General features: G+C 38.6%; 1 protein-coding gene across 2 annotated transcripts in view; it reads left to right on the forward strand.

The window, feature by feature from the left end:
* Positions 1-27,808, forward strand: part of CTNND2 (catenin delta 2) — a 938,925-nt gene that overhangs the window by 339,433 nt on the left and 571,684 nt on the right. For both annotated transcript variants that reach the window (XM_045038764.1, XM_045038766.1), the window contains exon 3: positions 11,948-12,060. In XM_045038764.1, the coding sequence (XP_044894699.1) occupies positions 11,948-12,060 (113 nt within the window). The remainder of the gene's footprint in view (positions 1-11,947; positions 12,061-27,808) is intronic.

A 27,808-nucleotide genomic window follows, 5' to 3' on the forward strand; every position in this document is an offset into this window, starting at 1 on the left:
AGGTACATGGTAGGGCCCCATTACCTTTAAATTTTTATTCTGTAGTTCTGGGTTATGTATTAGGTATTTTCAAAGTTCTATAAATAAAAATGAAAAAAAAAAGAGGGGCACCAGGGTGGCTCAGTTGATTGAGCGTCCAGCTCTTGATTTTGGCTCAGGTCATGATCCCAGGGTCATGGGTTCAAGCCCTGCATCAGGCTTTATGCTGAGCATGGAGGCTGCTTGAGATTTCTCTCTCTGTCTCGCCTGCTCACGTGCTCTCTCTTAGATAAATAATATGGAAAAAAGTTCTAGAAATTATCATGATATAGTTAAGAGTCACCAATATAATACCATCACTAATTTTTTGAATGAAACTTAGTGGATTTTTACATCATTTTAAACTACCAAGAACTATGGCCTTCTTTATTTCATGGAGTCTTGTCATTTAGGTGACTTAAGTAAACTGTGGTAAACATGCTTTATTCGGATAACAAAGCATTTGGTAAAATGTCAGAACAAAGCAGATAGAATTCTACAGCTTGAAGGAGTTGGTCAGAAAGAGGCATTTCTTCATGTTTTTATTTTATTGAAGCCGTTCTGGAAAGATGCCTATGATTTTGCTTCAGGGTGCTGATTCCTGTCATCTGCTGTCTTGCTAGGTGACCCAGAATGACACTGTGGTTGTTTAAAACATTAATCTGTCAGTTTTGTAAACTTCCATGGACAGCTCTTTGCCATAGTTTTTGACTCATCAGTGAGGTCTACACAGCGTTACGGTTGACATTGATTTGTTCCATTCCATCCTGACATCATGGCTTTGTTCTTTCCAGATTTGTTGGACACTTTGCTGTAGGCTTCCTATCATTACCCTGTCATGTGTGCCACCATCCCTTTGATTTGGCTTCAGAACATGTCTCAGTGGGATGAAATTGACATTGCCAGGAGTTTGTGGCTATGAAATCAACTCATTCATGTGAAACAGGAATTAAAAGTGATGTGGGGGGAAAAGGTCACCTAAGATTATCTGATGGTATAAATCCTTGATGGACACAGGGATGGGGGGCACTGGGAAGCAAAACCTCATCTGCACAGTGGAAAAAGGACACGAGCTAGAATATGGTCCTGGAAATCACTGCATCCTAGGGCCTGAAGAGAGATGCAGTGATCTTCCATTCTGTCATTTTATATAGAACTAGCAAGGTTGCATTAGCATTGATGCTTCTGAGAATGAGGCCTTAGAACCTGGTGTGGGATATGGTTAGGCTTGGGTCAGGAGTAGGAGGACCGACCAGTGTAACTTACAATAATCTTGCTGAGAGCGCCCCTCAGATGGTAGGTACAAAGGCCAAGGACACTTGAGGTTCACTCATACTGTGGTTTGTACTCCTTGGCTCTGAAGTTTCTGATTTCTTTTAGAAAAGGAACTGACCTCCAAGTAAAGAAGGTAAATGGAACTCTTGCGTTAATATCTGCTCCCTTGCCAAAGTGGACTTTTTTAAAGGGATAACCCCATAAACATCTCACCGAGTTTGAGTGGCCATCAACTCAAAAATATTTCACATGCCATGAAGAAGGCCACAGTGCTTCTGATCAAACTAGAATACACTTTCAAATATAAGTCATCCCAATTCAAGAACGAATAAACCCAGAAGCATTAAAGTGAAGTCTTAGAACTGATTAAACATGGTTCATAGACAAAGTGGTAAATAACTTATCATATCTAAGAAAATGAGTTCTAAACAGAAGAAGTAAAAACATAGGCTAATTTATAAGGAAAGTCTTGGAAAGGTTTGTAAGAGTGGGGACATGGGGTATGAAGTATAGTTCTACGAACAGGAGATTGTTAGCAAATCTGTTTAAATATCAATTGACCCCCAAGTCCCTGACCCTACCGTATACCAGATGACTGTTCCTCTCCCACATTGGCAAACACTAGAGGTGTAACATCTGGGGGGGATGAAATTAGAGTCTCTTAACTCAGGGGCATGAGGAAGAGTGAGTGATAAAGTCGGTATTGAAAGTTGACAGTGGGAGTAAGTGGAATTTTACTTACTAAATTTTGAGCAACCCCCCCTCACCCTGCCGCCAGCCTCTACCCCTAGACAGTTTTCAGAACAGGGCAGCCACATGTGTATCCTCAAAGATGGAGCTTGAGAGAGCCGTCTTTGGGAGTTCTGCATGGACACACCCACTGATTCTCCTGGAAGAGCACAGATAACCAGCTCGTTTCACCAAGGGTCCGATCAGCTCTCCGAATGCCCTCTCAAATAGAAGAAGCCTGCCAGGGAATTTGATGTGTTCAGAAGCCTAGAACATGAAAGAAAGACTCTAAAACAAATGGAAAATCATTATAAAATAGGAAGTATGCAAAGAGAAGAAGACATAATATTAACATCATGGAGAGAGGAAAAAAAGATTTCACATGAAATAAAACGTTGGATGATAATTAAAAGAAAGATTCAGAGAACAAAAATGAGGTCTTAGAAATTTAAAGTATAATAATATATTGACACTGATGATGATTAAATTGAGGAAACTTCCCAGAAAGTAAAAGCAAAACATAGATGGGAAACTAGAAAAGAAATAGATTTAAATAAGAAACTTAGTCAACTGATGTATATAACATCTGAAGAGTTAAAAACACAAAAACAGCAACAAGAAAATTTTTTCTATTTTTTTTAATGTTTTTTAATTTTTGACAGAGTCAGAGTGCAAACGGGGGAGGGGCAGAGGAAGGGAGACACAAACCAAAACAGGCTCTAGGCTCCAAACTGTCAGTACAGAGCCCGACGCGGGGCTTGAACTCACGAGACATGAGCTCATGACCTGAGCTGAAGTCGGATGTTTACCTGACTGAGCCACCCAGGCACCCCAAGAAAATTTTTTTCAAGGGAGAAAAGCATGAAGAAATTTTTAATAGAGTTACACAATTGCCTAGAACTGAGCAATGTAAGTTTCTGGATTGAAAGGTCCCACTAAAGGTCCTGAAAATGTCTCACATTTCAGGACTAAAGGTCCTGAAAATAGACACATCACAACAGAATTTTAGAACACTAGGGACCAAGAAAAGATACAAGTTTTCTGGGAAGAAGTAAAAGCAGATTTCACGCAAAAAATAATAAAAATTTATAATGTTTCACACTTTTCAACAGCCACACTGGAAGGCAAGAGATAATGAAGTGCTAGCTGAAAATTCTAAGGGAAAATTATTTCCGACCTAGAATTCTCTACTTCTGTAACTAGTTTTAGAACTAAGTTTGAGAGTAGAATAAAAACATATCAGATATGCAAGATCTCAAAAAACTACCTCCCACTCTCTCTTTCTCTCTGGAGAGACATTTTCTACCAGAAAAGGAAACAAAGTAGGAAAACGAAATAGCAGGTCTAGAAAGAGGGAACCCACATAAGAGAAGGCCAGAGGAGATCCCCAGCTTGAAGGTGAAGGGAGCGTCCAGGATGACCACTGTGTAAAGAGGCCAGATTAGAACAGGTTGGAAGACACCAGAAGAGAGTTTTTTTTCAATGGATAGAACTGATATGTTCTTTCCTGTGTTGGATTTATTGAGAGAAGTTGCTATCAAGCAAGGGAAGTTTTTGGTTGGATTCATGGTAAGTACATAGACAGCTGAACAAGTGAACAGTAGTAACAAAGAAGACAAGCCATTCATTTAGAGAAAACAAAATGTTTGATATTGGTGTTAAGAAAGCCATGGTATGAAGCATGTGCATTTTGATATTGTTCTACTGAACATCAAAGTTTAAAATATGTAGAGAACATGGGGGAAGATGGGCAAAGGGTCAATGCATGATGGCAGATGGGGAAATGGAGCTAAATCCTTGTCTTCTGTGGGAAATCAATTGATGATGCCTATAACCAAAAATTTCAGGAATAATAATATTTGAAAGTTAATGGAGATTTGGATATAGAAATCAGTAAAGGAGTTAAAAGTGCTTGACTCTGAAGAAGAGAAAATGAGAAGGTAGAATTGCTGTTAGTTTTCAAACAAACTTGATCAAATATTTTACCCGCTTCAATTTGTACATATTTAGATGGATTTAACAATGACAATTATTTTCCCTTATACAGTTAGAAGTATAGATGACAATTAGATTATCTTCTTATATATAATTTTATATATTTATATTTTATGTGTGTTATATATTTATTATATATAAGGCATGTATAATTATGTAATATGTAAATAAGTATATTTTTATATATGTATAAAATCAAAGAAGCACTGATTAGAAGGAAAAAAGCAAAACAAAGAAAATTTAGACAAAAGAAACATCACCTAGATAAACCTTTAACAGCTCTTTTAAGGATCGCACAAGTTTATTACAATTGATGAGCTGACTGAATTCTGAGAATAACACTATGATGAAATCATTTCATAGAACTGCTGATATTTTTTAAGTCCTTATGGAAGTTTTCTCACCTTCACTTGTGACCAGGAAATGCCTTCTTTGAAAAAAAATATTTTGTAACAAACCATTTAGCAATTTCATTCCAGGGAACTTGATACCAGGATCTTGTGTCATTTGTTCACCCACATGCACCTAGTTCCAGTTACATATCCAGAGTTTTACTCACAAGATAAAATGATAACTTAGGACCTAGTCCCTTCCTTAAGAAGTAATCATAATATTGAAGAGATAATCATAATAAAGTACATAAAGTATGAGAACAAAAGTATAAACTGATTATCATTGGATCCCAAATTATAGCATTATAGACTCTTGAGAAGTGGAGATTAGAACAGCTGGCCATCAAAGGAAAGTAGACCTGTTGCCCATTAATAGGTTTTCCATTCCCATCTACGTTGACCTAACAGGCCTCACTTAGGAGACCCTGGGAGCCTTCACTACCATGGTCAAAACTATCAAATACCATCCCCTTTCTGCTCGTCACCTTCATGCCTACCACTGTTCTGTTGCAACATAAGACTGTGCAGGACTGCCATTTTGTGTCTTGGTAGGTGCCAGTCCTCATTCTACCTTACTCTTACAGGAGACGAGGTTGACGAAGAAGTCTTGATGCCTTAGGATGTGAAGTCCACACAGACAGTCTCAGAATATGTTCTGAGTCCATCTTCCCACTTCATGTGGTTGGCATGGTCAGTTTGAATCTTAAGTCATTGGCTTCTAGCAATCAGATCTACTCTGTAGAAAATGACTTCCGCTGCCTAGAAGCTCATCCATCTTGTCCATTCTCCACTTCTGTCTAATCTCTTTTCTATCTTCTCATATTAGAAAAATCATGGCAGGGGCGCCTGGGTGGCTCAATTAGTTGGGTGACCAACTTCAGCTCAGGTCATGATCTCACAGTTTGTGAGTTTGAGCCCCACATGTCTGTGCTGACAGCTCAGTGCCTGGAGCCTATTTCAGATTCTGTATCTCCCCCTCTCTGCCCCTCCCCTGCTCACACACTGTGTCTCTGTCTCTCAATAATAAATAATCATTTAAAAAATTTTTTTTAAAGAAAAATTATGGCAAATCTATATTTACTGAATTCACTATGCAGTCTAAAGTTTTCTACTTCCTTAAAGTTTATTTATTTTTGAGGGAGAGAAAACACAAGTGGGGCAAGGGCAGAGAGAGAGAGGGAGACACAGAGTCTGAAGCAGGCTCCAGGCTCTGAGCTGTCAGCTCAAGTCAGGGCTCAAACCCACAACTGTGAGATTATGGCCTGAGCCTAAGTTCGATGCTTAACCAACTGAGCCACCCAGGCACCCTTAAGGTTTTCCACTTCCTTAAATCTGGTTAGTATAGTCCCAATTTATGCTATGGTACATTGTTAAGTAAATTATTTATTGAAGGAATTAATAAAACTGTAAGTATGTGTTTTCTGATTTCATTTTTCACGTTGAGTTAGCTAAGCCCCTTCAAGAGGCTTTATATGCTTTTATCCTCTTAAAAACATTTAATAAACTGTATTTAATTAAGTGGAATTAATTATTAATTAATTATTAATTTAGGCTCTTTAGGAAAAAGTTATAAACTATATGACAATTTTTCTTATAATACTAATGTGTTATGTGACCTAATGATGTGCTATTCTAGGAGTGAATATCATTTAGATCTGGCTCTTAGTAAATTTTAATGAACTCTGGTATCATATATCTGCTACTTTTATAAAATTTTATCTCTAAAATAAGATAATTTCCACAGAGTGGGGAGATTTAGGTTTTCTAACACTACTTAGCTTTTTCTTCAAACTTCTTTTATCAAAGAATGCCTTCTTTAGTCCACATCCCAATGTTAATTCCCATGAAATACAATACAGTTTTATTTAAGCATTATTGATATTAAAAACTGGCTATATTTAATACACACAATTTGGTGAGTTTGGACATATGCCTACACCCACAATACCAGCACCACAATGAAGGTAATAAAAATATCCATCACCTCCAAAAGTTTTTGCCCAATTTATTTATTATTTGTGTATTTATTTATTGGTGATAAGAACACTTAATATGAGATACACAATCTTAACAAATTTTTAAGTGCACAACATTGTGTTGTTAACTATAGGCACTATGTTCTAGCACATGGCTAGAACTTGTTCATCTTGTATAACTGAAACTTTGTACCTATTGAACAACTCCCTATTTCCCCCACTCCCTAGCCTCTGGCAACCATCATCCTATTTTCTGATCCTATAAGTTTGACTGTTTCACACATCTCATATAAGTGGAGTCAGGTGCCTTTTGTCCTCTGTCACTGACTTCACTTAGTATCCTGTCTTCTATGTCCATCCATGTTGTTGCAGATGGTGCTAATTCATTCTTTTCTAAGGCTGAATGATGTTCCATTGTAGGTGTCTACCGTAGTTTCTTTATCCTGCTGTCTGTTGTCCATTTAAGTGGTTTGCACACGTTGGCTCTCGTGAATAGTGCTACAGTGAACATGAGAGTGCAGAGATGTCTCGACTGTAGTTCTTTGGCCATATACCCAGGAGTGCAATCGCTAGATCATATGATATTTCTATCTTTAATATTTTATGGAACCTCCATACTATTTTACATCATGGCTGCAACAATTTACATCCCCACCAAGAACAGCTAAGCATTCCGATTTCTCTACATCCTTGTCCAACTTGTTATGTTTTGTTTGCTTTGATAATAGTCATTCTAACAGGTACGAGGTGGTATCTCATTATAGTTTTGATTTGTATTTTCTTGGTTAGTCATATTGAGCACCTTTTTATATACTTGTTGGCCATTTGTAGATCTTATTTGGAGAAATGTTTATTCAAGTACTTTGTCCAATTTTTTTTCCCTACTGGGTTGAGCTCCTTCTGTATTTTGGAAATTAACTCATTTAAATATTTTCTCCCATTCTATAGGTTACCTTCTCACTCTGTTGGCTATTTCCTCTGCTAAAAGGAAAGGAAGCATTTTAGTTCGGTGTAGTCCTGCTTGCCTAGTTCTGCTTTTGTTTCCTCTGCCTTTGGTGTCAATCACTTTTTCAAGCCTGATTTACATCATCACTTCTGCAGTGAAACTGCCGAGAAGAAGGCCATGCTAGCGGTCTTTGTCCTGTAATTCTTCCTCTATTTATTTTGCTGGCTTCTATTGTTCCTTCTACCCTCCAATCCCAAACCTTCAAAGATCTTTCTTTGCTCTTCTTATCTGTTCTTACAGTCTCCCCTTCACTGAACTAATTTAGTCCCACATATTCACTTTCAGCCAGCATTACAAATTTCACTGAATATATCCACATTCTTTTATTTTTCCAGTTGATTTCTTGGCTACCCACCTGGCCTTGTCAACAACATTCCTGTCATGAATGCTCTTCTATCTATCTCAAAGTCTTTAAGAAACCCAGGGGGTTATTCATTCCTAAGAGGCCTGTTGTCCCTCCAAGCATGAAATCTAGTTAGAATTGGAGACTGTAATGTTTGCACCTACACTACAGTTCAAGTATCCCCAGTGGAGTGGAAACTCACTCATTTTTGTGACAATGCCCTAGGTGATACCATGGAGGCTGTAAGGCCACACGAGTCTCTGAGTTTGAGAACAGGTCCAGCTCTTCTAGTTAACAATTCTAAAGTCTGTTTTCAATTCCAGGCATAAAAACTACACTAAACTCTGCATAGGTCCTGAGAGCTCCCAACCCCAGTGATGTGCTGTGAGAAGAACAGCCCCCCTTCCCCATGAGCTTGAGGCCCTTTGGTTTGGGGTAAAGTAGGAAATGACTGTAATATGAGCGCTAGGCTGGAGGGCATTTCAGAACCTGGTCTCTAGAGTTCAGAGAAATAAAAACTATTTAAATGACAAGTCTTAATATGAATGTGAGTGAAATTCATAATTTATATTGGCATCACATGCCCACTATGTTAATGGACTGCTATGGCCTCTAAAACAAAAGAATTGACAATGAGAGGAAGATGTCATCTACCCAATATTAGGTAGCTTCTTCAATTAATTACCCCTTATCTATGTCCAGATCTCCTAAACACCATTCTTTATCTCATTCTCTTTGTTCCTTTTGAAAGAAGAAATTTTTTTTTTCCTGGCCAAGGCTAATAAGCCTTTCACCTTAATGAACATTTTTGTAAAATGAGAGGAAAAAAACCCCCAGAATCTAGGAAATAGCTCTGTGATGATGTTTACACAAGGTAATACATGTAAAGCATTTAGCTCAGTGCAGATACATATATCTAACAGGTGTTTATTGAGTAACTTCTATGTGCCCGGACTTCTATGTGCCCGGACTGCTCTAGACACCAGATGCATTGGCAACACAGCACAAAAAAAATTTCTGGTTTATACATGGTCCTAGAAATAAAGTACTCAATAGTGAGCACTTGATAAAAAATTGTTTCCAATTTTATTCTTATGTTTTGTGCTGTCACGTTAATAAAACATAGGATTGTAGATGAAGAAGAGAAACTTCCTTGCTCCTTGAGGACCTTAACATTTACTATGTACTCCTTAGCAAAGCACAGGGGAAAATTCACTTAATTACTTCCTTGGTTCATATACATGATGACAAAGTAAACATTTATTGAATGGACCTTTTAAAAAGGCAACATATTGATACCATTGCCTTAATAAAGAAAATGTCAGTTCAGTTAAAAAGTCATCAGGTAAATAAAACAAACAAGTAACCCAAAGTAGCCATCTATTTTTAATAATAGTGAACAACATTGAAGAGAATGTGCAAACGCATAAGTATTTGCTTGGTTAGTAACTCATCGACTGGGAGTTTTAAAATACGGCAGAAAATATGCATTTACAAATCAAGCATAGAGGAAACTTGTTAATTCTTAAAAACCTTGCGGCTTTCAGGTGAGATAGACTAACAGGGCCCGGCAGTACCTTCCCACCTGAAACAACACATCACAGAGAATATGAAACACCAGCTTTCAGGACTCTGAACTTTAGGCAGTGAAAAAAGGTGGTTCGTAAGAGACACAGAACAAATTCACACAGGTGCTAGAATTAGCTAATCAAGACATTAAAACAGGTTTTATATGCATATTCCCTAGATTTCTAAGTTAAAGAGACATGGAAAATCTACAAGAGACCCGAGGGAAACTTCTAGGGATGTTTGATTCATCAATGTTGGAGATAAAAATATACTCTACAGGATTAATGGTGGATTAGACATTGCAGAGGGAAAGATTGATTAACTCGACAACCAAAGGACACTGTTCAAAATGAAACACAGAGGGGAAAAAAGGATTTTAAAAATAAAACAAGAATCCATGAGCTGTGGGGCAATTCCACATGATCTAATGTATACTTAGTTATTGTCACTGAAGGAGGGGTGTTACTGGGGAAAACAGAAAAGAAATCGAGGAATTAATGACTAAAATTTTCCCAGATTTGATGGAAATGATAAATCCACAGATTTATCCAGGAAGCCCAATGAATCCCAAGCGTAAGAAACATGAGGGAAACGACATCAAGGAGCATTATGATCACGTTGTTCAGAACCGGTGATAAAGAGAAAATCATAAAAGGCAGAGAAGAAAGACACTGGATACACTAAGAACCAAATACGCAAATAACAGAGGTGTTTTTTTTTTTTTTTTTTTTGTCAGAAACAATGTGAGAGGACAAATGCCTTACAAAAATGAGGGCAAAATAACAACTCTTGTTAGGCACATAAAGCTGAGAGAATCCACTGAAAGAACTGCATTCCAAGAAACACTGAAGGAAGTCTTTCAGACAGAAGGAGAATAATGCCACATGGAAATAAAGATCTACACACAGAGATGAGAAGATCTAGAAATACGTGACTCTGTTTGCAAGGCAGCTGACATAACGAATTTCCACGTAGAGGCACCAGGGTGGCTCAGTCGGGTTAAGCATCTGACTCTCAGTTTTGGCTCAGATCATGATCTCATGGTTTTGTGGGTTTGAGCCCCACAACGGGCTGTGCTTTGGCAGCATGGATCCTGCTTGGGATTCTCTCTCTTTCCTTCTCTCTTTGCCCCTCCCCTGCTCACGCTCTGTCTGTCTCTCTCAAAATAACAGACAGATGCAGGATAAAATACAAAGTCTGGAAATGAAAATCTTCTGGAATCTGTGTATTTCTGTGGAAAGGAACTGCCAAAAAAAAAATTAAAATAAAAAAAAAAGTAAAACTTGCTGGAAGAAGCAGTGGAGGTTAGGTACACAAAAATGCATTTTGGTAGAGGTCTTGGTTTTTTTGTCCTTACGAATCATCTTTGCCATCCTTCAGAACAGTAAGAAGAAAGATTTGAGCTCCCATAACATGCTTCCTCAGTTTTAGCACCTTAAAGGAAAAGTTGAGCTCTCATTTGTAAAGTGTCTCTTGGTTCCCCCAAATAATGTTGTTAACAGAAAAGAAATCTGTGGAAAAGGCCAAGGGCATTTTTAATATGTATGGAGGACACGCCAGATCCCGTTTTTTACAGGTATCCCCCAAGAATGTCCCAGGGTAGCAAGTAAAATAAATGCAACTTTTATGGGAAGACACATCTCTGCGATGTGGCGAGTTATAATTCTTCCAAACTAACCTGTATTTTCAGTATTCTCCAGCATTTTTGTTTTCCCCTACCCAAAACATAACTGTGCAGATAACTTATATTTTACAGAAATTAAATGTGACATTGTAAAAACTTTTCCTGAAATTTTTAGTGAAAATATATGCTTTGCTATAATTATGTTTAGTAAAAAAACTTGAGTGTATGGGAAAATATAATGCAAAGATGAAAATGTGGTACAAAAGTCCTATAATTGGAACAGCCAAGATCCTTGATGCACTGATTGAATCATTTTTCGTTAATGTTGATCCTTTAACAGTGGATTTCAGGCATTCTTCAAAGCATTCTTCATTGGTTTAATTGTTTTTTTAAGGTGATACAGCAAATATCTCAAAAGATATTCATTTAGTAATTAGGTTGTATAGGATCAGTATCATTGCCTTTCTCCTGGAGTTTAAAGCCTACTGAAGTATAAGCATTATTTTTCTTCCGTCTACAATATATGTAAGTAATATTACGATCAAGTTAGTAGAGAGGCAGCTAGAACCCAATAGGGAATAAACACAGTACTCCAAATGATAGAAAAACTGTTTCTTTTAACATTTCATGGAATGTTACAATTTTAATGGAGGAAGTATTAATATCCATTGGGTGCTGGCCACCAGCCAAAGAATAGTTTTTCATGGGCGGGCTCATTTAATCCTCACCCCGACTTTATGGAGTAAGTATTGTAAGCCCATTTTACAGGTGATGAAATCGATATAAGAAAGAGTAAATAACTTCCTCAAGGCCCTACAGCCAGCAGGTGCCAGGGCTGAGATCTGAACTCAGCTCTGTCCGAACCGCCAACCCTTCTTGGGTTTCACAACAGCATCCTCTGCCTCTCCTATTTGACATCTTGATAAATTGCATTTTCCCCTTGACCATCATGTCACTTTGATAGGAATTCCCCTTTGCAAATAGATGATATAACTCATCTCTTTGGTGGTTTTATTTCAGGAATTACAGTTTGAGAGACTGACCCGAGAGCTGGAGGCAGAACGCCAAATCGTAGCCAGCCAACTGGAGCGATGCAAGCTTGGATCAGAGACGGGCAGCGTGAGCAGTATCAGGTACTGGGCACGCTGCCTCCTTACAGTTCTGGGCTGTGAGCCGCCAGTGAAAGTAAATTGTGGTGTTTGTCTTCTCCTCACAAACCTGGCAGTGGAACGGAACCGTCAGTCGGATGTGGGAAGGGAATTGTAACCGATCTGATTTAAGATGTTCAAAAGGTGTCTGAAATGGCCCGATTTGCACTTGCAACTCCTGTAACAGAATTAACACCTGCCCCGGATGCAAATGGCGCATAATTGTCCATAAAGGAAGGCTCTGCATGCAGTCAGCTTGCTGGAAATCAGATTCCACAGCGCAGTCTCTCAGTCTGGTTCTCTTTTCCTAGATGATCCAGAGTTGCAGGTTCCTGAAGGGAAAGGGAGAACATTTTGGTGTAACCTGTATTGTTTGCTAATATATGCTGCTGAAGTGTGAAATCGCACCTCGGTTGTCAGCCACTCAGGCAATTCTCCTGGGTAGAACGATTTCAAATTCATAGATAGAAGAGTTATTCAGTTAGGGGCTGGTTTGAGGTTCCAGAATGTGTCAAAACAAGACTTAGTCATTTGCCCACAAAATAAATGATCCACCCTAGAACCATGTTTTCATATTTAAAAAGTGTGTGTGTGTGTGTGTGTGTGTGTGTGTGTGTGTGTGTGTGTAATGTGAGTATGTGTGAAAGAATCATGAAGCTCTCTATAAGACAGCTTTTATTTCTCAGTAATGCATCGTACTTTTCTATCGTCCTGTTCTACATTGTGTTTTTGACCTTCTACATTTTTAGGGAGGAGTCTTAGTTCAGGAAACAATAGTTGCTGTGGCAAATCAACTCCAACATTGCAGTGACTTAATGCAAGAGCAGTTTGCTTCTCATTTATGCAACAGATGGAGGTAGTGGATGGTAACCAGGGGCTGCCCCTCCGCTTTCCCTCCTACAGTGATGAAGGATCCAGCTTCTCTCTTGAGAGCTCTGTCATCCCTATACCTCATTGTCAATTGCATTGCCAGTTGCATCACTGCACCTACAAACCATTGGTGAAAACCAGTCACATGGCCTCTCGTAGATGGAAGAAGGGTGGGGATCCCTAGACCTGGGGTCTACAGCCACTCTGCTCAGGAGCATGAATTTGATGGTCTCTTAGCCACCTGCTCTGACAAAAGAATTAAAAAGGTCCTTGTCTCCATTGCTCTAAAATATTTTATCATTGTAGTCAGAATGTTTCCCACTAGAGTCATTTGCCATCGGTCTTTTAACATCATTCTTTTTTTTGTTTAACAATGATGAATTTTTGCAAGGAAATCATTGCACTCTTGTTAGACTAGCTTCCTTGGGTGCAATATCATTTTCCATCCCAAAACTTTATTTTGGGCATGTGAAAATGTACCACCTCTGCATCCAAGTACCTAGGTTATCAGTAGCTGTGAATGGGTACATGGGGACCCCTTAAACTAATCACAGACTTGTTGAACACCCAGATTAACCAAAGCAGAATGGACAAAAAAAAATGTGAATTGTGCCTACCTGAAATTGTTTACAGAAGGTTGACTGGTTGAAGATGGTGAGACTAAGTCAGGGAGAAAAATGTTTGTAAATATGTATTCGAACCAGTTCCTACGGTTATACGTATTTGAAGAGCTTTTCGTTAAAGATGTTTTTTTCTTTTCCCCTACTACCTGAGAAGCTAGGACTGTCAGGTTTTTAGGTCTATACACACCACTAAATTCACGTTTATTTCACTTTGAAACCCGTTGTTTCATTATTGGTCAGTTTCTATATCCAGTCTTTCTGTGTGCTATGTTTGCATACTGTACATCTTTTATTTTATTAAAATCACCCCCAGCCCCTAGTAGAAATAGGTCTAGGGGACCACGTTGTATCCTGTGCCTGAATGCCCAACCTCTGATTGGATTAGAGATAGATATCTGATCTAATGGTGATTCATCCAGTGACCAACCTGTAAGAAATTGGTCTTACTCTTGAAAACGCAAAATAAGTGATCCACAGGTGCCCGGGTAGCTCAGTCAGTTAAGTGTCTGACTTCGGCTCAGGTCACGATCTCACAGTTTGTCAGTTTGAGTCCCACATCGGGCTCTGTGCTGACAGCTCAGAGCCTGGAGGCTGCTTCGGATTTGTGTCTCCCTCTCTCTGTGCCTTCCCTGCTTGTGCTCTGTCTCTCTCTCTCTCTCTCTCTCAAAAAATAAATAAATATTAAAAAAACATTTTTTTAAGTAAGTGATCCAAAGTCTGTGACATCTAATGGTAAGCGGTAGAGGACGGTGGCCCTGTGGATTCGTGCCAGTGGAGGCATCTGTAATGACAAAAAGTAGTCCAACAGAGAGACTGTATTGTTCCTGAAAGTCAAACAGGCCAGTTTGCTTATCATTGGGAGCAGCTGAATTTTTAAATTCTTAAAAACTTCCTTCCTCCCTCATTTGATTTAACTGAATTGATTTCTTTTCCTTGGGTCCAAGGTATCTGGAATAGAACCCATCAGTGAACTACCAAAGTTGACAGAAAAATTATCCCATGACAACTTTTGATTCTTAATCTTATATTCTTAGCTCTCAGCCATGATACACAATCAATAGTTCTGTGTAAAATATATATTGAATGGTTAAGTGCAGATGACACTACCTAATTATTTCTCCTTGCCAGATAGCTATATAATGTCAGTTTTCATTAAGCTTAATTATTTTGTATATTGGAAATCTCCAGTGTATAAATCTGCACTTGAATAATACAAGCAATTTACTGATAATTCATTGGGGGAAAGTCTCATACATAGCTTCCACTGTTCTTTTTTTGTCATAACCTAGTTGTTTGCTCAGCTTCAGAAATCACCTTTGGAAATTCAGGTCTTTATTAAGTGTGATAGACTAACCTAGTTAGCACATCAAAAGGAATATTCAAAAAACATTTAAAAATAGAATACAAACATTTTTTAAAAGGAGAATAGGTAAAGAAGTCTTTGATAATTTAGTTGTTGTTTCGTACTTCTTAGGGATGCTAAGGAGGGGTAAGAGAGTTTCTTAGAGGAAATGAAACAAACCAAATATTTTTTAGACTTTTAGTGGAAGTGGTAAAAATGACTCATAAATATAGTTTGGTTTTCCTCTGCCTTTTATCAGTGATAGGAAACTCTCCATTTGGTTTCTAAGACCCTTTCCCTGGTAGTCACATTGACAGTTGAAACTTTCAAGAAAACTTTTGTTGACATGCATTTATAACAGTCAACTTTATAATAATCAGATCATGAGCGTGAACACTGGGAACTTGGAGAAGGAAAAGCTGGAGCTCCCTGTTGTTGAAGCACGTCAGCTACTGTGTCCAAACAGCCAGCCCTTCAGTAGCTGCAAATAGGAACGTTGTGATCTCCTAACATCTTCACAGACTTTTTTTTAATGTTTATTTATTTTTGAGAGAGAGAGACAGAGCGTGAGCACGGGAGGGGTGGAGAGAGACAGGGAGACACAGAATCCGAAGCAGCCTCCAGGCTCTGAGCTGTCAGCACAGAGCCTGACACGGGGCTCCAACCCCTAACCATGACATCATGACCTGAACCGAAGTCAGACATTTAACTGACTGAGCCACCCAGGCGCCCCGCTTCACAGACTTGTCTAAACATCCATGTTGGTATTGAAGCTTCCCGAGTTCAGATGCATTAGTGGTGAAGTGTTGGGATTCTTCTACACAGGAATTATTGGTGCTTCTTACTGCAACTACACATCCACCATGCACCTTATCTCCTTCCTGACTTGGCTTTGCTCACTCTTTCCAGCCCTGTCCTTTCCAAGGTGTTAGATTCTGCTCCCTTCCCATGAGAGCGTTTGGTTTCACATCTTCTCCTTGATTGCTCAGAACCATCCAGATCCGAGTCAGGAACTTTACTTACACAGATGTTGCCCTTTATTCAGGGTCATGATCAAATCCCCCTTGCTCATGGCTCACTCCCACACTCTGGCCAGTTGTGATTACTTGGCTAATGCCCGTCCCTCAGGCCAAGGCCTGTCAGTGATCATGGTCTGACAGCCCTGTGAGCCATTCATTCCCTCCCAGGCTGGGGGCCATGCATTACTCTTTTAAGTCTCCTGGTCTGAGGACCTGCTTATACCTGTACCCATGTCATTCTCTCCATAGACTCTAATAACAGTATTCTAGCTCATCCTTCTGCCTGCGGTATGCCCAAATCTATCCCCCATACACGGTGAGATTGCGCTACATAATACATAAATCAGAACCGTGTTCGTGAAGCATTCTTTCCCACTTCTTTTTTTTTTTTTTTTAATTTTTTTTTTCAACGTTTATTTATTTTTGGGACAGAGAGAGACAGAGCATGAACGGGGAAGGGGCAGAGAGAGAGGGAGACACAGAATCGGAAACAGGCTCCAGGCTCTGAGCCATCAGCCCAGAGCCTGACGCGGGGCTCGAACTCACGGACCGCGAGATCGTGACCTGGCTGAAGTCGGACGCTTAACCGACTGCGCCACCCAGGCGCCCCTCTTTCCCACTTCTATAAACACACCTGTCTTTCCCATTTCAGTGCCTATGACCATGTGATCTCTTCTATCTAGAATGTCTTCCTTCTTTCACCAGGACACCCCCTCCGGTGAATCCAGTTACCCAGCTGAGGGCTCATATCCTTCTGAACCTTTCCTTGATCAGTCCAAATTGGATCAGGTGTCCCTTCCTTGAGGATCATTAGAACTTAAAGCATTAGAGATGAGACACCATTGATGCTTTGAGAGGTTGCCTGCCAGAGAATGTCTAACCTTCACTCAAAGGATGTGTGGGGATTTTCTCGAGTGCTACTGAAAATTTAAGGACATCAAAATAGATGACTAATCATATCCCTGATTCCCAAGAACACAATGGGAGAAACACTGAATGCAAACCAGAGTTGAACCTATCTATGGACTCTTCTTAAAGGACACCTGACTCTTGGAAATAATGATGATGATGATGATGATGATGATGATGATGATGATGATGATTTATAACAATGGTCTAGAGCTCAGAGACAAAGGAAGTCAAAAATTCAAAGCTACAGAGATTTGACACATAAATTCTCTATTGCTGGCTTTGAAGATGGAGAGGCTATGTGACTAGCAATGCACATGGCTTCTAGAAGCTGAGAGTGATCCTTGACTGACGGCAACAAGAAGAGGGTCTCAGTACTAAAACCAAAAGGAATTGAATTCCGCTCACATGCTGAATAAACTTGAAACAGATTATTTTCTAGAACATCAACAAAGGAATCTAGCCCAGCAGAAACTCTGATGCTAACCTTTAATGACCTTGAACAGAGAAACCAACCATACCACAGCTGAATTTTATAAAACTTATGAAACTGTTAGCGTAAAAAATGGGACATTGTTTTAAGCTGCTCAGTTAGTGGTAACTTGTTACACAGTAATAGGAAATATCGACAGTGCTTTCCAGTTGGTCGTTAGAGATTATAATAAGCTGAATTATTGAAAGTTTTCCAAGAAAATAAATCTTTTCTGTGACCATCTATATTTCATTCCAAAGGTGAATGTCTATAGCCCATTTTATTTTTCATGCATGTATATATGCGTTTGGATTCACATATTAAAATAATCTGTAGCTTTTATTCTAAGAAGTGGAGGTATTTGAATATGGAGTAGCGGCATTATTTATTGTGGAATAAGGACTATTAAATAAAGCAATCATACTTAGGCTCACCATTTTTTTTAATAATATAGACACCCAAGATTCTAATTGGAGTTATATATGTTTAAAAAGACGAAATGTTAGGGGCACCTGGGTGGCTCAGTCAGTTAGGTATCCAACTTCGGTTCAGGTTATGACCTCAGGGTTCATGGGTTCGAGCCCCACCTTGGGCTCTGTGCTTACAGCTCAGAGCCTGGAGTGCTCTGGATTCTGTGTCTCCCCTTCTCTCTGCCCTTTCTCTTCTTGTGCTCTCTCTGTTTTTCAAAAATAAATGTTAAAAAAATTTTTAAATACAAAATGTAATATATATATTCATACACACACACACACACACACACACATATATATATATATATATATATATATATATATGAATTGCTTGCTCCATGTAAGAAGCTGCTCTATCTTCCCTGCAGATGAACTATTGAATTTCTTGCAAACAAGTGTCCACAAAAGTTTGCCATATCTTAGAGACTGGATGCAAAAGGAATTAATGTTATACGTGTTATCAAAGGTCATTCTCTTTATTAGCTAACTTCTGTGAGCTGAAATGCCAACAATTCTATTAATGGAGTCTAAAACTCTTGTCCACAGTTAACAAAGAAGTCAGGCTTATTTTAGGAAATATGCTGACTTCTGGTTAAAGTAGTTAGAGGTGAAGAAACATTAGTCAAGTAGACACATACTTTTTGTCACAATGAAATGTATTTATTTAAAAGCATGATCACTGAACTTTTTAAGGAAATAAACCATATATGAATATAATTGTAAGTAAAACGTGCATTTTTTCATTATCCTGTAGGATCTGATATTTAAAAAAGTAGATAGTTGTATGTATTGTTTTAAGATAAAGAAGGAGTAAATTTGCCAAAATATTTCATTTTGAAAAGAACACAGCTTGGATAATTAAATAATTACTTTTATTTTTTTCACATGAATTTTTTTTGCTATGAAGATATTTCTACACATTTGCGTGTTCCCAAAGGAAACACTCAATGGAAAAAATCACTCAATGCCATAGGATTCTAGATTCTTACCAGTGGTGAATACAGGCTTGCTCGCAGGGGAAAAAAATAATAGCAATAATAATATTGCTATAATATTATAAAAAGTAGTTTTTACTTGAAAATTAGAGAATAGCTGTTAGTTTCCACACTAGGCAGTATCTCTCATGTGGCTGAAGTATTACTCTTCCAACAAAGTCTAGTGATTTATTTGAACAGGACATTTAATTGATTGAATTGGTAATAAGAATTAACATTGCAGTGGTATTTTCTAAGTCTTTCAGAATGGCTTCTTTGTATGAAAACAGAAATAAAAACAAAAATACAGAGACTATAGACCTATTTGAGAGGTTTTCCTTTTTCATTGCCAATTAAAAAAAAAAATTGCTTCCCTGTTTCCTTCCAGACTAAATTCCAGAGCAGTAATCTACCTAGAATATGCTCCTGATTTTCTTAAGTCCCTTTGTGAAGCCTTGTTCTTATCTTAAGCCCTGATCTACTTTTCTCCAGTGACCTAGTCTCTCATAGCTTGCCTTTTAATGCTACCGTTATTCCTTTAGGATTTCCTAGTGTAGTCTTGTCTTTTTCCGACATAAATTAAGAATATTCTAGACCACTTTCTGGGCTCTCAAGAAGCACCATCACATTTCTGCTCAGGTCTCCACTCCAGAAAGAGCGAGAACATTCATAGTCTTTGTTGGTTTCACTGGGACATACTTAACTCCTCTCGACCCCTTTTCTCTCAGTCTTCAGTCCCCTGAGCCCTTCCCACCTTGCCTAGAGTCCAAGGTCCCTGTGCTGAGCCACGTCTAGATAGTACCCTAGTGTCCTTTGGATTCCTAGGCATGCAAGAAAGCTTACACCCCAGGTTGAAGCCGCCACCTCGTCCTCACCTGCACGGAGACTTTGCTGAGCCTTCTTAGACACTGAAAGTAGTGGCTGTCCCTCCTGCCTGTCCTCTGTTGGCCTCTAAGTAATTCCTGAAGGGCAGGGGCCAGGGGCGTATGCCAAAGCCGTGGCCAGCACGTGCTAACTGTGCAGTCAGTGCTGAATGAAGCAATGAGTGAATGGATACATAGTATTTCTATGACTGTTCTTATTTTTGTCACTCTTGTTCTGGTAGAAATCACTAGTCATACTAATTTATAAGGATTTCTGTCTCTATGTATTCCAGAATATATATACATATAATATATATAACATATCAAATGGTTTACATTATTCTGAACTTACCAGACCGGAATATCACTTTTCAGTACTCATTCTAGTTACTTTTCACGTTAAAATAGCACACTGGATTCCAGAGCCAGTTGATTTGAGGTACTCTGTGCATGGAGTTATGGTTGACCTAGTCACATACTTTCACTCTGACCTTAGGAAGATGATGATACTGGTGATAACTTTAATAATATTAATGACAGGGCACCTGAGTGGCTCAGGCGGTTGAACATCTGTTTCAGCTCAGGTCATAATCTCCCTGTTTGTGAGTTCAAGCCCCCCATCTGGTTCTGTGCTTATAGCACAGAGCCTGCTTCGAATTTTCTCTCTCCTCTCTCTCTGCCCCTCCCCTGCTCTCTCTCTCCCTCTCTCTGTCTCTCAAAATAAATAAATAAACATTAAAAAGTTAAAAAATATTAATGATAATATTTGTTGAGCAATTTTCATAGACCAGGCATGGATATGGTTTACGTAGATCATGCTGTTCACTTCGAGTTAACCCTGTGAGTTAAATCTGATTTCATTTTGTAGATAACAACACAGATTCAGAAAGGGAAATTTGTTTCCCCAACATCCAGCAGCTAGGACCAGACATTGATTGTCGAGCCCAGGTATCTTTACTCCCCAAGTACCCATGTTAATATGCCTTACCACGATGCTGTTATTCAGTCTTCAATGGTGTCTTAAATTATGTTGGAAATTATGCATGTTGTAAATAACTATCTAAATGTCTCCAGTCCATTTTCTTCCTAGGGATATAAACATTTTGGACTGATTTTGTGCTTATTTTTTCTCTACCCCCCACCCCAGTAATTATAGCTATTTTGAATTCCTTTATCTGAATATATTTCTGAGATTCATTCTTACACAAATGAGGTAATGAGTGCTAATAGTATATGTTATTATTGCTTTTAATTACATCCAGACTGTTAGGCATTCTCTTGCAAATTGCAGTGGACAAATTATACTAATATTTATGTGTATAAAATGCTACTTGTATTGTCTTAGGCTGTTCAGGCTGCTATAGCAGAATACCATAGATTGAGTAGCTTATAAACAACATGAGTTTATTTCTCATACTTCTGAAGACTGGGAAATCCAAGATGGAGGCACTAGCCAATTTGGTGTCTGATGAGTGTCTGCTGCTCGGTTCACAGACAGTTTTCTTTGTGCTGTATCTTCACATGGCAGAAGGGCTGAGGGAGCTCTCTGGGGCCTCCTTTATAAAGGCACTAATTCCATTCATAAAGGCTCCACCCTGATAACCTAATCATATCCAAGAGGCCCCCACCTCCAAATACCATCACAGAGTAGAGTAGATTAGGAGGGGCACAAGCATTCAGTCTATGTCACATATTAAACACATTTTTCTAGGTTTCTTCTGTGGGATAACAAATAGTCACCTGTCCTGAGGATTTGATGTAGGTCCTAACAAAGGGTCAAATACTTATAATGATTCAATATTTGTTTAATGTTTGTTTATTTTTGAGAGAGAGACGAGACAGAGTGCAAGCAGGGGAAGGACAGAGAGAGCGGGGGGGGGGGGGGGGGGGACACAGAATCTGAAGCAGGCTCCAAGGTCTGAGCCGTCAGCACAGAGCCCAATGTGAGGCTCCAACCCTTGAACACAGATCATGACCTGAGCCAAAGTCGAATGCTTAACTGACTGAACCACCTGGGAACCCCTTATGTATTTCTTATAGCAACTACCATAGTTAACACTTTTGTATCAATTTTGAAGCCTGGGGTCTTTCCAAAATGATATATCAAAAAACTAATATTAACTTTATATTTAAAAACAATATACCAAATCTTATTTAGAGATTTTACATTGTAAAATAGATATTTCAGGAATATTAACTCGTTAATTTTAAATTTAATATTCTGATTGGTATGGAACTGAAAATCTTTATAAATTTAGTCTAGAATATTTTCCATATTTTCTGTCATCCTTAGCATTTTTTAACTCATGGATCTGAAAAGTGAAATTGGTAGTTGCATAGTTTAGAGCTAAATTTCTTCATTGTGTTTTTAGATATTGCCTACGCTCACTAATTTCCCTGATTTCACTTTTTAAAAAAATCTGTAATAGTATAATGCTTTTCTGTAATTTTGCAAAGGTTGAATGAAAAATGTAAGTAAAGCACATATCACCCCACACATTGTTACTAGTGAATCATATACATTTTTCCTTTTTGATGAATAGAACACATAATCTTTTTGTTGAAGTCTCTTTCCTAATTTTTCTGCAAAAGATGATAAAATAGTTTTTCTCACTATGGGCTAAAACGACATACGAGGGTAGCACCACATTTGTCTCCTTCATTTTATAGACTAGACAACCACACAGAAATTGACATGATGAATGGAAGAAACTTTTCACATGGTGCATCTTAATATGTCTCTGCACCTACTGCTCAAGCTGGAGATGAGATTCTTGATATTGTGTGGTTGTGAAATGAAGAGCAGTAATGCAGTGATAACATGTTGACAGGAAATGTTCAGTCAATTAAGATCTAGAAGCCGGTGGCTCTTTGCATGGGTATTTTTCAGACAGGGAACAGCAAGAGATTAATGCATGGACCAAAATATGCATGCTCATTATTTTCTCTGCTTGTGTAAATACAGTGAGAAGTAGAAGTGCCTCTTGGTGAAGGCATTTGTGTGTCCTGCCTTTGCTTAGACACTGAGGGTTCAAGAGCTTTTACCAGCTTTTTTGTGTTTATATTTGTGTATGCTCCTTTCAGAGGATTAAAAACCAGTGATATTTCAGCTGACGACATAACAACGAACATTTGATTTGCTTAAAAAGAAAGAACTTCAGTGGTCATCACTGGGATGACAGCAGCTCGCTCAACACCATGACCATTGTGTGTTCAAATTATTAGGATGGAAAGGCAGTGGGGAGCGAGCAGGAAGAATGTGGTAGTGTGTGTGAGGAGATCGTGGTCTGGGCACCAACACACTCAAGAAGTGACTTGGGGCATGTCATTTGGGTTTTCTGGGCCTCCATTTCTACACCTGTAAAATAGGAATAGTACCTAGGTTTGTTTCAAGTCTTCACTCCTGTGTTCTTCATCTCATTGGCACCTTTCATTTTAGGCAGTAAGTTGCGTGGGAATATTTTAAGATGGCGACATTATGTGAACTTGAGTAACAAATCAAATTGAGAAATGAGGATAGCAAGATGTTCCCAGATAGATTTGGTGCTTCAGAGGAAGGCAGCTAGATGTCTGTACATTCATATAAATAGTTTTTTCCAATATAAGAATCTCCAGTTGGGTCAAGGCATGGATTTTATATTTGGGAAAACACAGTCTAAAAGAAATTGTGTACATATGTATGTTATAAACTACCTCAGATGTTCTCCATGTTTTCTAGTTTGGCTAAAACTAGGGCAAAGATATGGAACTAGAACACAGTTTCACACTGAGAGACCAGGGAGATTGGGCTTTTTTTAAGAAAAAAAAAGTTTATTTATTTATTTAGAGAGAGAGAAAGCTTGAGTGGCGAAAGAGCAGAGAGAGAGAGAGAATCCCATGCAGGCTCTGTGTTCAATGTGGAGCCTGACGCAGGGCAGGGTCTCACATATGTGAGATCCAGACCTGAGTCAAAATCAAGAATTGGACACGTAACCTACTGAGCCACTCAGGTACCCCAGGGAGTGGGCTTTTTAAGAACTAACCATTGGTTCCATGAAAAAAAAAAATGCTCACGAGGTAATTCTAAGGACCTAATAAGTTAGGAAGCTCTCCTGTGCTTCAAATGTGAAGGCTCCTGGACTCCAGGGGTTTCCTATCAAATACAAAGAGAGATTTATAAGCAGATGAAGCATGATGAAATTTGTCGGTGCCCTGAAGAGAGTAAGTCGTGGCTCTGGGGTAGTTTTACAGAGGGATATTTGTGTGTGAAGGATAGGAACCACTGGTGGGAGACAAAACGGGATAAAGGCATTGCTCAGAGGTAAAGTTCAAAGTCAGAAATACAGGGGTCAACTTGAAATCACTGTGGTTGGAATAGCCAATGCATGGCGCAGACTGGTGTTGGAGAAGGGTGCAGGCAGACGTAACCATTCTGTGAGCGGTCCCGCAAGTCAGTGTAGTGATCTGGGGTTTGTTGAGTTGTCAGTAGAACGTGGAAGACAGCTTTATCCAAGGAAGTGATGTCATCATCCTTGGTTCTGCCAGCCGCTTGGAGAATGGAGTGAAGCCTGTGGAGGCTGGTGACAGCCCCACATGTTAGAAATGGCAGCATTTGTCCAACGGAGAAGTCAAAAGATTTAAACCAAGGTCATGAGCACCTATAGCAATTTCAGAGTTGGGAGGCTCTGCGGACTCACTTATGTCAAAGGAGACAGAGTAGGTTTGTGAAATTATTATTTATTTTTCTTAAAAAACGTAAACATTTGTTAGGCTAAGCCAACACTGAGCTTAGCTTTTATTGCAAGCATTGCCCGTTTTCAACAAGGAAATCTTTGATGTTTTTATTTCATGGAATGTGAATGTATTCTAATTCCCCTTTATCCAGGAGAAACTATCATAGAATTTTAAATTTAAGAGATTGCTGTGTTAGCAGCAGGCAGCAAAGATGTTGCCTGATTTGTTGACAGTAAAGCTGTATTCATAAGCCTGTCTTCTCAAACATCTGTGTGTTTAGTACCTCAAGAGCTGAGGAAGTTTAAAAATTGCCACACGTTGTTGCTTAGTCTTCTGCACATTATCTGAGAATGTACCTCTCAGCAAGATTTTATTGAAAAGCTATGTCTAAAGAATTGACTGCCAACTTTATTCAAAATTTAGCAATTAACCTTTTCTCTCTAATGTGGGAATGACGGTATCCACCTGTTAGGACTCTGTCATTTTGACATTCTTCATTTAAGGTAAACAGTTTCATTCCGTCTCTTGAAACTCATGCATTCCTATTGTATCATAAATGCCCAACAAACATTGCAGCTCTAATTTAAGCAGGTAGCTTAGGGTTGTGGATCACACCACGGAGTTTTGAACTAGTCAGTTTTGGGTTTGATTCTCAGCTCCACGTATCGCTAACTGTGTGACATTTGGAGAGGTCTTCTAGAAGCTCCATGGATCTATATGTAAATTGTGGAGAATAATACCTTAGAAGTTTGTTGTAAGGATTAAATATGAAAATGTGTTTAAAGCAATTAAAACAATTTAAAGCGTACTGTTTGTCACTGAGGAAATATTCAATATGTGAGGCCTGGTTCTCTCCTTAGTAATTGATGAATTAATTTATATAAATATTGTAATTATGACTCACATGTCACATACACAAATGGGAAAGGCCCTCCTTTTCACAGAGACATGTTGTTTATTTATATTTTCTCTTCTTTATCTTTTATTTAGGAGGTGATTATGATATCAAATTAACTGAAAACAGTATTCTCACTATCATCATTCTCCGCCATCACAGTAAAGTGATGTTCTTAAATTTATGTGTGAGTGATATGTATGTGAGGTATGACCATGATGCCTGAAATATCACACTGTTCAGGATACAGTCTCATCACCACTGAAGAGTGTATTTGCCCTCAAGTGGACAGTTGCTCAAGGTCACTGTAATTTGGGGCACCTGTGCTCCCCTATCAATAAACTTTGCATAATGCCTTTGTAACATGGTACAAGAAGAGATAAAGATGAGAATAGAGAAGATGCTCAATGTTACCTAAACACTGGAGTTGCTAGCATTTTATTAAAGCATTAGGGGTCTTTAAAGAATTGTGGAAGCTAATGGTGTCCACTGACACCTGTGTCTAAAAACTGAAGTCTGCTTATCTGGTTGCTGATTCACAGAAGAATTGCCCATGGCCACGTGGGTAGGTTGCTAGGGTCAACAAAATAAGGACAAATGTGTAGAGGCATGGATTTGTGAAGTTGTCTGTTAATAAGGAAGGAGCACACGGTCTCATTCCATCCATCCATCCATCCATCCATCCATCCATCCATCCATCCTTCCATTCATCCATCCATCCATCCATCCTTCCATCTATCCATCCATCCATCTATCCATCCATCCATCCATCCATCCATCCATCCATCCATCCTTCCATCCATCCTTCCATCCATCCATCCATCCATCCATCCATCCATCCATCCATCCATCCTTCCATCCATCCTTCCATCCATCCATCCATCCATCCATCCTTCCATCCATCCTTCCATCCATACATCCATCCTTCCATCCATCCATCCATCCATCCATCCATCCATCCATCCATCCATCCTTCCATTCATCCATCCATCCTTCCATTCATCCATCCTTCCATCCATCCATCCATCCATCCATCCATCCATCCATCCATCCTTCCATCCTTCCATCCATCCATCCTTCCATCCATCCATCCATCCATCCATCCTTCCATCCATCCATCCATCCATCCATCCATCCATCCTTCCATTCATCCATCCATCCATCCATCCTTCCATCTATCCGTCGATCCATCCATCCATCCATCCTTCCATCCATCCTTTCATCCATCCATCCTTCCATCCATCCATCCATCCATCCTTCCATCCATCCTTCCATCCATCCTTCCATCCAGCACGTAAAAATCATTGATCTAATATATGTCACACAATATAATAGACACTGGGAGTATAGCTCTGGATGAAGAAGGCAAATTGCCTGTTGTCAAATAACCTACAGTCTTCATGCTTCCTTGAGGATGTGACTTTACTTAGTAAGGATGATAACCAGATCATTCCCTGGTTAAAATTGCTCTCCTTAGTGTCTATAACAAAACATATGTCAGACTAACCTTTATATGCATGATAGACTATTTAATACTAAGTTAACACAGCGAATGCAAGATCCAGATTCAAGAGAGAGAATTAAATTAGCTCGATTCTATTTAAATTACTCTTTGGGTTGGGGATGCAGAGGTGTATTTTAAGCATAAATCTGCCCATTTTCAACACTTATTATATTTGGATAATGAACTAGCATTCCAGAGGGAGAAAATTAATCAGAACTTAGTTTCATGTGCAACTCATGGAATCAGAATAAAGGAATAATAAACTAATGAAGAAATAAAGCTCCATAGGATATTTGAAAGTTTTTAAATAAATATTAAAAACTTCAAAAAAGAGAATTTTAAGAAATAAGATTTAAAAGAACTCGTGGTGTTTCTGTCAGGGGATTTGATTCGTCATTTTTCACAGAAGATTTAACTTGCTTTACTATTTCCAGAGAGAATTCTTTCATTTTCAGTGAGAAAAGTAAACACACACACACGCGCGCACACACATACACACACACACATGAAATAAAACTCTGAGATGCTAATTGAGCACAAGGATAAAATAAGATACTTTTCCAAATAAAAGTATTAAAATGGATTGATGGCCTATTTTTAAAGTTATCATTTATTAATAGGACTTTAGTTAAGAAATGAAGTTTATTTTGTGAGATTGTTATACAAATATAACTTTCAGAAACCAAGCTCATATTTTAAGATAGTGGCATATATGGGTATAATGAAATATATGACATATACAATGGAGAACATGTGGGTTTTTTATGTGCATGATTTAAAGAATGCCACGACTCTGCCGAGGAAATAGAAATTGACTAATAGTTAATGGAGACTCTACTAGTATTCTCTCTCTCACTATCTCAGAGAGAAACGCTTGACTGCATTTTGTGTTTATTCATTCCCTTGGATTTCTTTATATTTTCCCACATGTATCATCCAAATATGCAAAATATTATTTGGTTTGCCTGTTTTTGTATCTTATATAATTACGTTACACATTTTTTGCAACTTGCCTTTTTTTTTAACCAACTCTTTTTCAGATTTATCCACGTTGATGTGAGCACTTGTGATTTATACAC

The sequence above is a fragment of the Felis catus genome, chromosome A1 (assembly GCF_018350175.1).
Source record: "Felis catus isolate Fca126 chromosome A1, F.catus_Fca126_mat1.0, whole genome shotgun sequence".
NCBI lineage: Eukaryota > Metazoa > Chordata > Mammalia > Carnivora > Felidae > Felis > Felis catus.